Here is a 12277-nt window from a genome sequence, read left to right as displayed (position 1 = left end):
CCAGACATGGCTGGTAAGGACATGAGGAGGAAACAGCAGGAGCTGTGTGAGGCTACTAAAGGCAGGGCTATAACATTTTTCTGTCATCATTTTATTATAGATTAAGTGCTGGAGTTGTTAGGTGTGGATAATTAGATTATAGTTTATTGCAACAGCAAGTTGTGCCTTGTTCTCACATAGCAAGTGGAGAGTGATATATGAAATGATGGGATGGAAGGAAGAAGAGAAGCAAAGAGTGATTCACAGGCAGAGCCTAAATTATTTCTCACAGTTTTTGTTGCCTTATGGTTCCAAGCGCTGTCACCAATCTTTGCATTTTGTTATTATCTCATGACACTTGTTTAATCAGCTACCATCTCTCCTATGGACTCTTTAATGTCTACAGTCTCAGATCAACACAGCCCTGCCCTTCCCATATTAGATTCTTGATGAATGTGTGTTGTTGTTATTCAGCCTGGTTCAATGTGCCCCTTTTTAACTTTGAGCACCCGCCCCTTTAAACCTCTCTGCACGGCCCTGATCCAGGTCATCGTAGTCAAAGGAGCTTGCAAAGAAAAGCGTCTGGACTTCTTTAAGTTACTTGAAGACGTTTCACCTCTCATCCGAGAAGAAGCTCCGGCAGCCTCGCCTCTGTCAGTGCGCCCCAGGGTGGCTGTGGCTACAATGTAGCTTGCCATCACCAGTATGTGAATGTGTGTGTGAATGGGTGGATGACTGGATATGTAAAGCGCTTTGGGGTCCTTAGGGACTAGTAAAAGCGCTATATAAATACAGGCCATTTACCATTAGCGTGTTTTGCATATTAAGTTTGCTTAACACCTGGCTCTGCCAGGAGCCTGCATATATACCATCATGGCCTGGAAAACAAGATCTGGAAGTGAAATCAAACTTCACACTTGTAAACAATTGTATCATAAGAGCAATAAGCATTCAACATCAGCAAGACAAGTGTCATGTGCAGGTTTTCTCAAATCAGTAAACTACAACTATTACCATAATTCGCCTCAGACATTGATCATCCCATGTACTCAGTCAACATTAATGTAATCGGTGACTTCCCTTAAGCAAAGTCACTCCACTCATATATTACTAGGAGCTCAATAGTGGCCAGCTAATGAGCCCCATACTAAACTATTCCATAAACACTGCATCTCTTATTTGTTTTTCTCTTAGAAAAAACAAACATTAGCAACACACATTGACCATCGGTGGTCAGGCACAGGTCGACAGGTTCCAGAGGTGCCATAAAAACACCATAAAGTTAGCCATCCATAGCTGTGGAAAGAATGTTATTCACATCACCAAAGTAACCTTCACATTTTCCCAAAAACACAGTGTAACAGCATCACAAACTCATAACCTGTAAACACAGTTTCTTCACACATAAACCCAAAAATTCTGTAGTAAAAAAACCATTAACTAGTCCTCTTATAAATCACATGATCAAACACATGAAGAACTGTAATGCTGTAGAAAAGAAAATGCAAATGTTAGCGCTGCGCAGGCGTATGCATACTTTCTCACAGTGATCTCTGTGAGCAACACAAGGTAGTGAATAACACCCCTGGTAGATGCACAGACACAGAAAATGGCATTTAAAAGGTAAAACCATCACGCAACCTCGAATGTTGCTGTCAGCCTTCTGCTCCTGTAAAAAGAAACACACATACACTGCACCTTTGTCAGGTGGGGGTTAACTTCGCACAGTCGTGTTACATCAGTAAAGTCTTGTCAGCTTTTACCAGTCAGTCAGTTTTTTTTCTCTTTCACTCTTTCATTCATACATTCTTTCTTTCTTTGCTGATAGTGGAATCGATCGTCGCATTTAGTTTCCACTCTTAGCAAAATGACATCATTTCAAAAAGAAAAAGAAGAACTTTAGCTCGGATTACATCGCTGAATCCTTTTTGGGCAGGGACTCTCATTTTCTAATTGCATCTCCCAATTTACTATATTAACAACTAAATTAGTTGTACTCACAGTACTCATGTTTCCTTCATATTTTTGTCTTGTATAGTCACCAGCAATGCTGCGACGGACACACGAGTCTTCTCCATTCTCCAGCTGTGACACCAGTGACACCGAGTCCTGCTCGCTGCCGGTCAACAGCGCCTCACTGCTCTACCGGCAGCAGGGCAACCAGAAGCCCTCAGCAGTCCGGGGACATGTCCTCAGGAAGGCTAAGGTCAGAGGTCACGCTACACAACGCGACTGGCACCAGTCTTTCTCTGAGAATATGATGTGCCTTTAACTTTACATCTCTGACTAGCTCTGTCTTTTGCAAAACTTCAAACTATGCTGGGACCTTTTTGGAAGCACATTGTTTGATCCATTGTTTGGTGTGGACAGGGTCTTTTGTTTTTGAAATCTGGTTTTATTGTCTTTGACTTCCCTGTTTTGTGTGATGTGGCTCCAACAGTAGGCTGAGTATTTTAAGCAATCAACTTCTTGGAACCTTCTGAAAGGCTCTGATACATCTAAAAGATGCATTCCTCGACTTAAGATCGACATATTTAAATATGAATGTAACGTTAGTATCCCCATTCTTTTAGTCATATGTAATATATGTAATTTTAATTACATTTGTCTTGAACCTGTGTGGTAGCAGTGGAAACAGTGTGAGTTAGCTCATAACAACTTGCATAAGAATGATCGGGTCAGCAGCGTTATGGTTCAGGATTCCTGCAGTGCAGAGAACAGCTGTGTGTGTGTGTGTCAAGGTCCACAGAGGAGTTCCACCAACTAGATAACCAGTGAGGCTAATAAAGATGGTTAATAAAGTTTGTATTTCACTGCATGCTACAGTGAACTACAAGCGAGTTTAAGTACTCCACAAACACGTACACAAGTGTGATGTAGTTGCTCATTTGATTTGGTACTGACTAGCAATGAAAAATGCATTGAGGTAGTAAACAAATGAGAGAATCCCAGTAAATGCAAATACTTGCAATCTGTGTACAAGTATGCAAACCAAATCTTTGTGTTTGTTTGCAGGAATGGGAACAGAAGACCGGCACATAAACCCATCACATACACCCTTGCATCAGTCTTCCTCCAATCTCTTTTTTTGAAATTGTGTATATATTTATTTAAAAAACAAAAAACAAAACCTGTTCATACCGTCAGAAGGTGTGCTGAGGAGGATACATGCATAGCATTCACATGTACTAAAACACATGCCTAGTTTGAGTATACGGTAAGTACCACAACATAAACTTTTATACTATTGAGCATGTTCAGTGTACTTGGTTGTGCAACTTGTGTTTTCCGCTTTGACATCTTTTCAAGCAAACACCTGTCTTTATTTTTCCTCTCAAAATGTGTTCCAGCCATTTGAAGTTAAAAAGGTCCAAGGTCAAAACCAAGTATTTATTTGTAAATGTTAAAGGAAATACTAGCTTCCCTGTGTTTATTTATGTTGACGTATTTAAAGTATTTTCGTAGAGTCTGTGGCTTTGCTCACACTCCATTTTCCCACAACATAATTGGTCATCAGTCATGATGCCTCTGTTGTAGTAACGATAATTGTAACACACACCAGCCTGGCAACAATGTAGCTCCTCTCTCATTGATGTTTGAAGAAGTACAAATACAATTGTCCCAACTGTCAGAAACACCGACTCATGGCTAGCAGAAGATTTTGTTAATTGTGTTAAGTGTTTTCACACACAGATCATGATGAATCACACTTGAACTGTGTTTTAATATGAATGTCCATATTTTATATCTGTGACTTTATTGCTATGGGTAATCCAATGGTAAGTTTGTGTTGGTTTGGTAAGTTCCTTGTTTATTCTGTTTGTTTCAGCTTTTCTTTTTGCATTAAAACAACCATGACTGAATACAGACGTGTGGTCTGGACAACTTCCAAAGAGATGTCTTTTTCTGCCAGTTTAGAGAAGTTTATGAACAGAAAGCTGACCATCTAACTGAAAGTAGATTAGATGCTGAGTCAAATATAAATATAACCTGTTAAATTCACATATTCGATTTCACATATAAGATTTTTTTTTTTTTTTTTTAATATATGTGGTGAAATATGTGAACATTGTTAATATAAAGAGTAGGCGGGGCAGAAAAGACAGGAAAGGTGTAACACTTAAAGAACAACAGGATGCCTTACAGTTAGATTAGATTGTTATAGCCAACCATGTTACTAAGTGAAATTAGTGTGCATGGCATGGGAAGCTCGCTCATTCTGTGAAGGCACCATTAATGATGTAAACAAGTTTAGGAACAACATACAGTCAGGTGACATTTTTTAAGAGTACCTGCCAGCAGTCCAGACTCTCACTCACTGGTGAAAGTTAAAATTGAAAATATGACAAATTAGACCAGTTTATCAAGAAAGGCCAAACTGGTGACAGACCCAAATAAAATACATATTATACAGCCTATATGTTTATTAAAATGTTTCTAATTAAGGCCTCACTAAGAGCATCATCATCCATGCTTTGTAATAGTTGTATTGTTAATGGAGAACTTGCGCTTCTTTCTGTGTGTGTGTGCTTGTGTTGCTCAGAGATGTCTTCATGGCACATTGCAAATCCTTCAACATTACACTGACTAAAAGGGGGGCACTTGTAAACTCACACTGCTGTGTGTTCTGCTCAATCAAAGACTGTGAGTTTGATTTCCACACTGTTAAACACACATACATTCATCAGTGTCACACTGATAATGGTGTTTCTTTTCTGTTGTTGTTGTTTTTGGACGATGTTTCACTGCCTAAGCTTTGCTACTATGTATATAAGGCTAATTTACTTTATGGGGAGTGTTGACAGATGTAGTGAAAGCATGCACTCAGTTTGGAACTCATTGAACACACAGACACTCACTGGTTCGTGGTGATGTAAATATTTCCTGTCTCCTGCCTGCCGGAATGATATCCCGAAGGTTTTACAAGCATGTTAGCTTAAAGATGGGACAAGAGATGGTGGTCAGCAAGTGTTGACCTGCAACAAAAAAGGATGTCTGATGTCAGTAAATGTGAACCTGCTGTACATAGCTTGGTAAATGTAGTACTGTAGAAGGGCGGGAGGGCTTTGAATTTTTGTTCTTTTTTCTTTTGCACCATATACATTTTCTCTTGTTTTATATCACAGACAGTCTCCAACTCGGGGACAGGCACACTTGTACATAAATTAATAAACCTCCGAACAAACCGGCCTCGGACTTTGTGCCTTATTGTTGGTTCTTTTCAAAAGTAATGTAATGTAATGCAATGTAATGACCACAGAACAGTTTTCCAATCGTTTTAAATGAGCTTTGGCTCAGGGCAAATGGCAGTGTTTCCAGACCTATTCACATCTGGCTTCTTCTTTAAATGTTAGAACTTTAACCTGAATTTGTAGATAGATCTAGATATAAACTTTTCATAGACATTGGAAGGAACACTTCCAGAAATCAGTGTTCTACAGGTTATGCACATCCAATACTCAGAATCCATCATCATTCCTAGCATTAAAAGTGTAAGAGGTTAGAACTTTTCTAGTGACAGAGTCAGAGTTGGAAATTTTCTTTAAATTTGTCAGTAGAGTTTCACTTTAGTCATGTGTATGGTAGAGCTAGTCTATAGAGCTTCATCAGGACAGAGTAGATTTCACGGTTCTACAATTCTCATGTCAGAAGAAGCTTTTATGTTGTTCTTTGATGGTCAGTGTACGTTCACAATTATTTTAATTTTGTTGACACAGACAAAAGCAGAAATTTTCTCAATGTATATTTTGCAAAAATGGAAGTTTTTTTCTTCCAATTTTTGTTTTTTGATTAATTCAAGCCATCAAACCCAGCAAGATTTAGATAGTTTGTGTGTAGCTGACTGACAATAATGAATCCATTTAGAAAATAATTGTACTTTTTAATAGTGAGAACGTAGTGATGGATGTTTACTGATTAGTGGATGACTGGAATGTATAGTGTATGATTGTAATTTACAAAATATAACCAGAGGTGATGTGATGCTTGTGTGATTTTTTTTTTAACAGGACCCTACAGTAGGATGAGTACCCTAAGTTCACCAACCTTTTGATGGCTAGGTGTGCAGTTCCTGCTTTAAATGCATTCACTTTTTACATTCAGAAATTTAAATCAAGAGGCAAGAAATGTTTGCACACACTTATGAACTTAAATCAATAAGTGTATTGATGTATGCTCAATCATCCAGGTAAGGAAATCTTAAAAAGTTGATTCTGTTCATCAAGTCTTATCTTTTTTTAGTGGGAGAAACATTTTGTCACTCATCCAAAAAAGGTACATAAGATGAATAGAATAAACTTTTGCCGGTTAGAATAATAGTGTCACTGCCCTCTGCTAAGACTGGAGATAATATAAGAAATGAGAGAATTGACAGCTATTGTGTTATTTCGCCCTGTCATCGTTCTTTTAACTCTAAGTATCATAAAGTAATGTGGTGACATGTGGAAGGATGTGTTTCCAGACAGCATTTTAGGCACGAGTTAGGCTGTAGGTTGCAGGCACTGATCTCACATTGTGTAAGTGTAGCTGGTTCTAATAGTCTGAGCTGCTTGAAGCTTTATTCGTGAAGAGCACATTAACTTACAAAAACCGTTGCTAGCTAGTTCAGCTGGGTAATATTTTCTTAGAACAGCGGGGCTACATGCGGTGATGCTAGAATTAGCCATGGTATCAAACTACCTTCAACAGGTGGTCAAGCTGAGTCCACAGGCGCACTACGTTTCCCCGGAGAGCTCCTTCATTCTTCATATATCCGTGTCGGGCAAGAGTGTAAAGCCCGCGGCTGCATGGCCTTTGTTCAAGCACTCAATCATGCGCGTGAAGGAAACGCGGGGAGCGAAAGAGGGAAAAGAGAGTGAGAGAGTGTGTCATGGGTAGAGAGGACGACCGGGAGCAGCGTTCTAACGGGCTACAGGCTATGCAGTGTGCAGTACTGTTATTAAAGCCTCATCTCTTCAGTACTCTCCGGTGCCTCGGCTGATTTCTGTCTGCCTCACTACTCCACAAAAGTGAAGGGAGTTAACCCCGAAGGAGGACAAACTTCGGCCCTGGAGGAAGCATCTCCCCTCGTGTCTCCCGACCACGGTCAGGGGACTGACGGCGAGGAATGGTTAACACTGGGTTTACGCTGTAGGTCAATGAAGGACTGGTTAGGCAAGTTTTCATGAACTGTTGATCAGATTTCAAGAAACAAACAGTGTATTCAGATCAATCTAAATCTCTGTTGCAGACTAAAACTGCAATTGAATTCTAAACCCATATCAGTGGAGTATTTGCTTTTTCTTTTAGGCATAAAAAACATCCACGACCAAAGCAAGAAAATGTATATAAAAACCTGCTTTTGAAAAATACAGTAAATACAGCAAAGAGCTCCTCTTGTTTGTGTTTTTATTTTGAAAAGGCTGTTACATTCCATCTCTGCACAAAAATGCTTTCAGTTTCCAAACTAAAGCGCCCTACAGCGGAATTGAAACATACAGAGCTGCTCCCTGTCGAACTTCAGGCAAAAGTAAAACGAAAACTTTAGATTTCAACAAGCATTTGGTATCAACTCTCGCTTCTGAACTACATGGAGACACACCCTGAAAGCAGAATTAGGGGTATCACCGCACACACTGGAGTGTAAACAAGTGGAAATCCTCAACTTGCCCCTTAAAAAATTACAATGACTAAAATTTAGGAATACGCGAGATCGGGCACACTCGGAAAGCGTCAACTTTGCACTTTGGGAAACACGATATCTGATCTTCTTTCGAAATTGGTCCCCGAAAAATCAATTATTCAAATTAAAGTATTTCTAAATATATTTATCCGTTCAGGTAGTACCGTGATGAAGAAGGTGGTGGAACTGGAGCAGGATGAATAGGATGAATAGGCACTGTTATAGGTTGGCTGTTCCTCAGCAACCTCCGTGTGATCTACACCCAAAAAAGGGGAGAAAAAAGGTGAAGTTCAAACCCTGCAGAAAGCTTAGACACCAACAAACCACATTTTATCCTAGAAGTGCAAAATATTTTCCTGCATGTACGTGCGACTCCTGACTTCCTTTCACCATAGACAGTCACAGGACAGGGCAATATCACAGGACAGGGCAATATCACACCCCAGGCCTCTGCAGCGTGCTGTAACAGAAGAGAAGTTATCTTGCGATGAGCAACTGCGTTCCAGTGGACTCTGTCCTTCATTCGATGGTGCAGTGAGAATCTGAACTGGAAATGGAGGTCCAACACATCCATCCCATAGACATCGGCCAGAGTTCCACTGTAGAAGTTGGCTTCAATCACATCGTAGCGCAACTGGGGTGCCTTGTGCTCAATCTGAGGCAAATAAGGGGCTTTAAGGCTCAAAACAGAAGATGGTAAAATAAATAAAATTAAATAATTTTTAAATAATTTAATAATTTAATAATTTAATAATTTTTTAAATACTTAATTTATAAAGTAAGTATTTAAAAAAAAACTCAAAAAAAACTACAGATCGCACCATAATATATTTATTAAAATTTATAAAAGAAATTTAGGCATCCCCACTTTGACACAGTAGCATCTGCTGTAATAGTTACACCTCTGATGAAGTCTCAAAAGCTTTATTTTGATACCAAGATTGCAATTACAACTCTGAATAAACAAAGAAATACTGACATATCCAATATACTATTAATTTTGGGCATGTCATTTCAAATAGAAATGACCCTTGGGGTTTCAGATGTTAATGCTATTCGATTTCTGCTGTTACTCAGCCTCTAAAAGCACTTGGCTGAGAGGACAGTGGCATCACATTATCCACTACAGGCACATGGCTTATGCAAATTTTTTAGATCAGCTTTCCCCAGATGACAAGAGACTTTTGACATGCAATGTGTTTAACACGATCAGATTAGTGTTAAATCATAATATAAATGGGACTTGCTAACGGACCTCAGGCACCAGGAAACCGCCTTTGATCCTCTCTCCTAAGGGCATGGTGAGGTTCCACACAACCAGCGTTTCCTCTGGCAGAGCCTCACGCAGCTCGTCGAAGAACCTATGAAGGTTCTCCTTGTAGTCATCAACCCAGCTGCAACTGTATCTAGAACACCCAGTGCAGACATAAACAGGAAGAACAAAAATCACTACAGTGGGAGGAATTCAATTGGGAAAACAAAACGTTGTGCTATGATTCTTCTGAACTGATAGATGCACACAAAAAACTCCATCACTCTCACTTCTGACTCATCTCACATTATCTCTTTAATGAAATCAAATCAACAGCCTTATTAATAGTTACGCAATATACTCACCTTGAAATATCCCAAACACAGGAGTTAACAAAAACCACATCTGGTTTCAAACCATGGCGGAAGTCCTCCAGGATGCTCTTCATGTAGCGAGAATAGATACGCGTCACTAAGTAAAAACGGACCAGATGGTGGGCGGACTGAAACTGTCGAACTTCCTTGTACTCTGTGCCGTTGTGCATTTGACCCAGACAGCCCCCTTCCACCAGGCAGTCCTGTTCGAAGCTCATCTCACCCTAAAGAAGAAGTGTGAGGACAACACAAACGAGGAGGTGAACAGATATAAAGCACGTCATTCAAATACACCCATTTTTTTACATTACAATTTAAATGACACCAGTGGCATGATTACAAACTTTATATTGCATAAGTTAGCTGAGGTTTTAACTGGTAGCATGCACATGGTTATACACCCTGCACGCTTTTTTGTATCAGTGTATAAAACTGGTAAATTTTAGCCCTTGCCTTGCTCCGCAGTTGTCTCAAGGAAAGATATTTCTCTTTTTGTACCAGCAGAACAAGATCCTTGTACACTGCCCGCTGAACTGAGGAAGAAATAAAATGATAGATTAGAAGTAGTCCCCATAGATTAGTACATTACATTATACAGATTCGATAGTAGTCCTTTCATTGGGCACACCTTTCCAAGTGCACTTTAATATTTAATTCATCACTTAGCAGAAAATGGGCTGGTTTTAGCATTTTAGAAATTGCTGATAAACTGAACTTGATTACTACCATCTATTTGAGCCAGAGAATGGTTTAGAAAGGGAAAAATATATACAAGACTTCTGGATAAAAATGTCTTGATGACAGCAGTTGACACTGGGGCAGAGGATACATTGAATAAGGTCAGAATTTAGGGCTTAGAACATTGAGTTTTCATAGGGTTAACAACATGAAAACATGGATCCATCCTGGATTGGGTGAACAATTTAACCTGGTTGTGGCAAAACACTCATCTGGGGTAATTTTAGTGCTGCCCCATTAAATTACACATATTTGCAAATACACTGCAACATACCTGAGTGTAGTTACTGACCATGTTCATCCCTATGATCACAGTGAACAGATATGGTTACCACACTCTTGTATAATAAAGATGCCACACACAAATCTGCGTGTCTGATGCCATTATTTGAACTTGAACAAATGTCATGAAGAACTAGCCTATGTTATTTATGAAGGTAAACGGGTATCAATTCCAGCACAACCAAACTGAACCTAATGAAGTGGATGTGAACGGTACATACAGTTTATTCACAAAACAGTCAACGTTGGGCAAACAAGAACACCTTAAGTATAAATGCACAAGATAATGTAAATACCGATTCATTAATTTTGTCAGCCAGCTACTCACTGGAGTCTCCCAACACCACGATGAACTTGTTATGGAGCAGCTGGCTGGCCTGCAGGTGGCTCACACTCTTCATGATCTCCCGCTGTTAAATTACAAAGTCAAACACTGTTGCGTCTTTCTATGGGCTCAAATTGCGGTCATAAATACTTTCCACTAAAAATGCCTAAATGTGTAAACTCAAAGGTGAGGTAGTTTTTCCAGATGAGATATTGACCGGACATCAGAGTTTCTCTACCATACTTCCAAGCTTCTCGCAATAACATTAGCTTACTAATGACCAACAGTGGTTAAAAAATAAATAAAATAGCTGGCTATTTTTCTGTTGGCTTAAAATCACTTATGTAATAAACACTTACCATTTTTGAGTTTAGATGCAAACTGTACCACTAATTCCAGCCCCTTGTAAATGCTATATGTGTTGGTGTTCAGTGTTATTTTTCAACCAGCTTAGCTAGCGTTTAGCTAGCGTTAGCCAAATTTCCTCTGAAGTGGCTCTTGCGCCACTAAGTTTTTAGTTTCAAGACCCGAAGTTGCGACAGCCTCCTCAACCACTTAGTGTTTTAAAAGTTTAAAGTTGGTGTGAATTTAAAAAAAAAAATATTACAAATATTTCACTCCGGAGTTTCAAGCACACCCCCAAACTGCAGGTGTCGCCAATTAAATGGTGCTTTTAACGACTGTGCACTACCTTAATGGGTCGACACTAATTTTAAAATAAAAAAGAAATTACTTAATAAATTTTTAAAAAAATTAATTTAATATTAGAGAGATATTAGATGCTTTTAAAAAAAAGATTTTTAAAAATTAACAATATGAATTGTTTTTTTTTTTTTGTTTTTTTTTAAATATACGTGCACATGTGGAATTACAACCACGCCTCTTCTTGTGCCTGTTAAGCCATTTCCTACTTCAAAAACAATGCCTTTACTGTGATAACACTAGCTGGCCCAAGGTTTTATGTGAGTGAAGTTGCCCCCCCCCCCCACCTTCTTCAAATCCAACAAAAGTGGTATCAAACGTTTGTGCTACATTTGTGCTGGTTTGTGCTGCAGAAATTTTTGTTTGTGCCGCTATTATTTTAAAGATATTAACAAAAATTTCTAGAGGTCAACCAGCCCCCCCATATTAATGGAATCAAACAAAATTGATGTCAAACGTTTGTGCTGGTTTGTGCTGCAAAAATGCTTGTTTGTGCTGCTAACATTTTAAAATTTTTAATAAAATAACGTCTTGATGCGTGCTTAATCATCCAGGTAAGTAAATCCCAAAAGGTTGATTCTGTTCATCTGGACATTTTCAGTTGGAGAAACGTTTCGTCACTCATCCAAGTGACGAAATACTGCGTTTTAACAACAACTACTGAGATTTGCTTGAAATACTATGATTTAGAAGAAATACAATGACTCCATACAAATACGATGCTTTGGCACAAATACTATGATTTGGCACAAGTACTATCATTTAGTACAAATACTATGATTGGGCAGAAGTACTATGTTTCAGTACAAATACTATGATTTGGCAGGAATACTCTGGTTTAGCAGAAATACTCTGATTTAGCAGCAGTACTATCTTTTGGTAGAAATTCCTGCTAAAAGGTACTATTTCTGCCCCAAAACCATGATTTTGCACAAATACCATGATTTTTGCAAAAATACTATGAT

General features: G+C 38.9%; 2 protein-coding genes across 6 annotated transcripts in view; one reads left to right on the top strand and one right to left on the bottom strand.

Moving 5' to 3' along the window:
• The window catches only part of afap1 (actin filament associated protein 1), a 94348-nt gene extending 89177 nt beyond the window's left edge, over positions 1–5171 (top strand). For all 4 annotated transcript variants that reach the window (XM_085267454.1, XM_085267453.1, XM_085267452.1 and 1 more), the window contains 2 exons: positions 2018–2185; positions 2995–5171. In XM_085267454.1, coding sequence (XP_085123580.1) covers positions 2018–2185; positions 2995–3021 — 195 coding nt within the window. In that variant the 3' untranslated portion in view covers positions 3022–5171. The remainder of the gene's footprint in view (positions 1–2017; positions 2186–2994) is intronic.
• Positions 5172–7405: 2234 nt separating this feature from the next.
• Positions 7406–11184, bottom strand: LOC146580686 (PC-esterase domain-containing protein 1A-like). Of its 2 annotated transcripts, XM_085269663.1 has the most exons (7): positions 10970–11184; positions 10614–10695; positions 9719–9798; positions 9257–9489; positions 8895–9045; positions 8006–8099; positions 7406–7895 (listed from the first exon to the last, which is right to left on the bottom strand). In XM_085269663.1, the coding sequence occupies exons 1-7, from the start codon at positions 10970–10972 to the stop codon at positions 7759–7761; spliced, it is 780 nt and encodes a 259-aa protein (XP_085125789.1). In that variant the 5' UTR covers positions 10973–11184; the 3' UTR covers positions 7406–7758. The 2 variants fall into 2 exon arrangements, with proteins under 2 accessions (XP_085125789.1, XP_085125788.1); XM_085269662.1 differs by having other exon boundaries at positions 7785–8294.
• Positions 11185–12277: the final 1093 nt, after the last annotated feature.

This window comes from Mchenga conophoros, linkage group LG3 (assembly GCF_057382185.1).
Source record: "Mchenga conophoros isolate Kocher_MC1m ecotype Shallow Benthic linkage group LG3, M_conophoros_male_GT1.1, whole genome shotgun sequence".
NCBI classification, from domain to species: Eukaryota; Metazoa; Chordata; class Actinopteri; order Cichliformes; family Cichlidae; genus Mchenga; species Mchenga conophoros.
The sequence above is the reverse complement of the archived record's forward strand: the minus strand, read 5'-3'. Positions and strand labels throughout refer to the sequence as shown.

Bases quoted from the DNA above. Each gene is read 5' to 3' on its own strand.
- LOC146580686 (XM_085269662.1), bottom strand. The intron at 9,799-10,613 runs GTGAGTAGCTGG...TTTCTTCCTCAG, and splicing joins CGTGGTGTTGGGAGACTCCA to TTCAGCGGGCAGTGTACAAG. The intron at 9,490-9,718 runs GCAAGGGCTAAA...CTTCTTCTTTAG, and splicing joins TGAGACAACTGCGGAGCAAG to GGTGAGATGAGCTTCGAACA.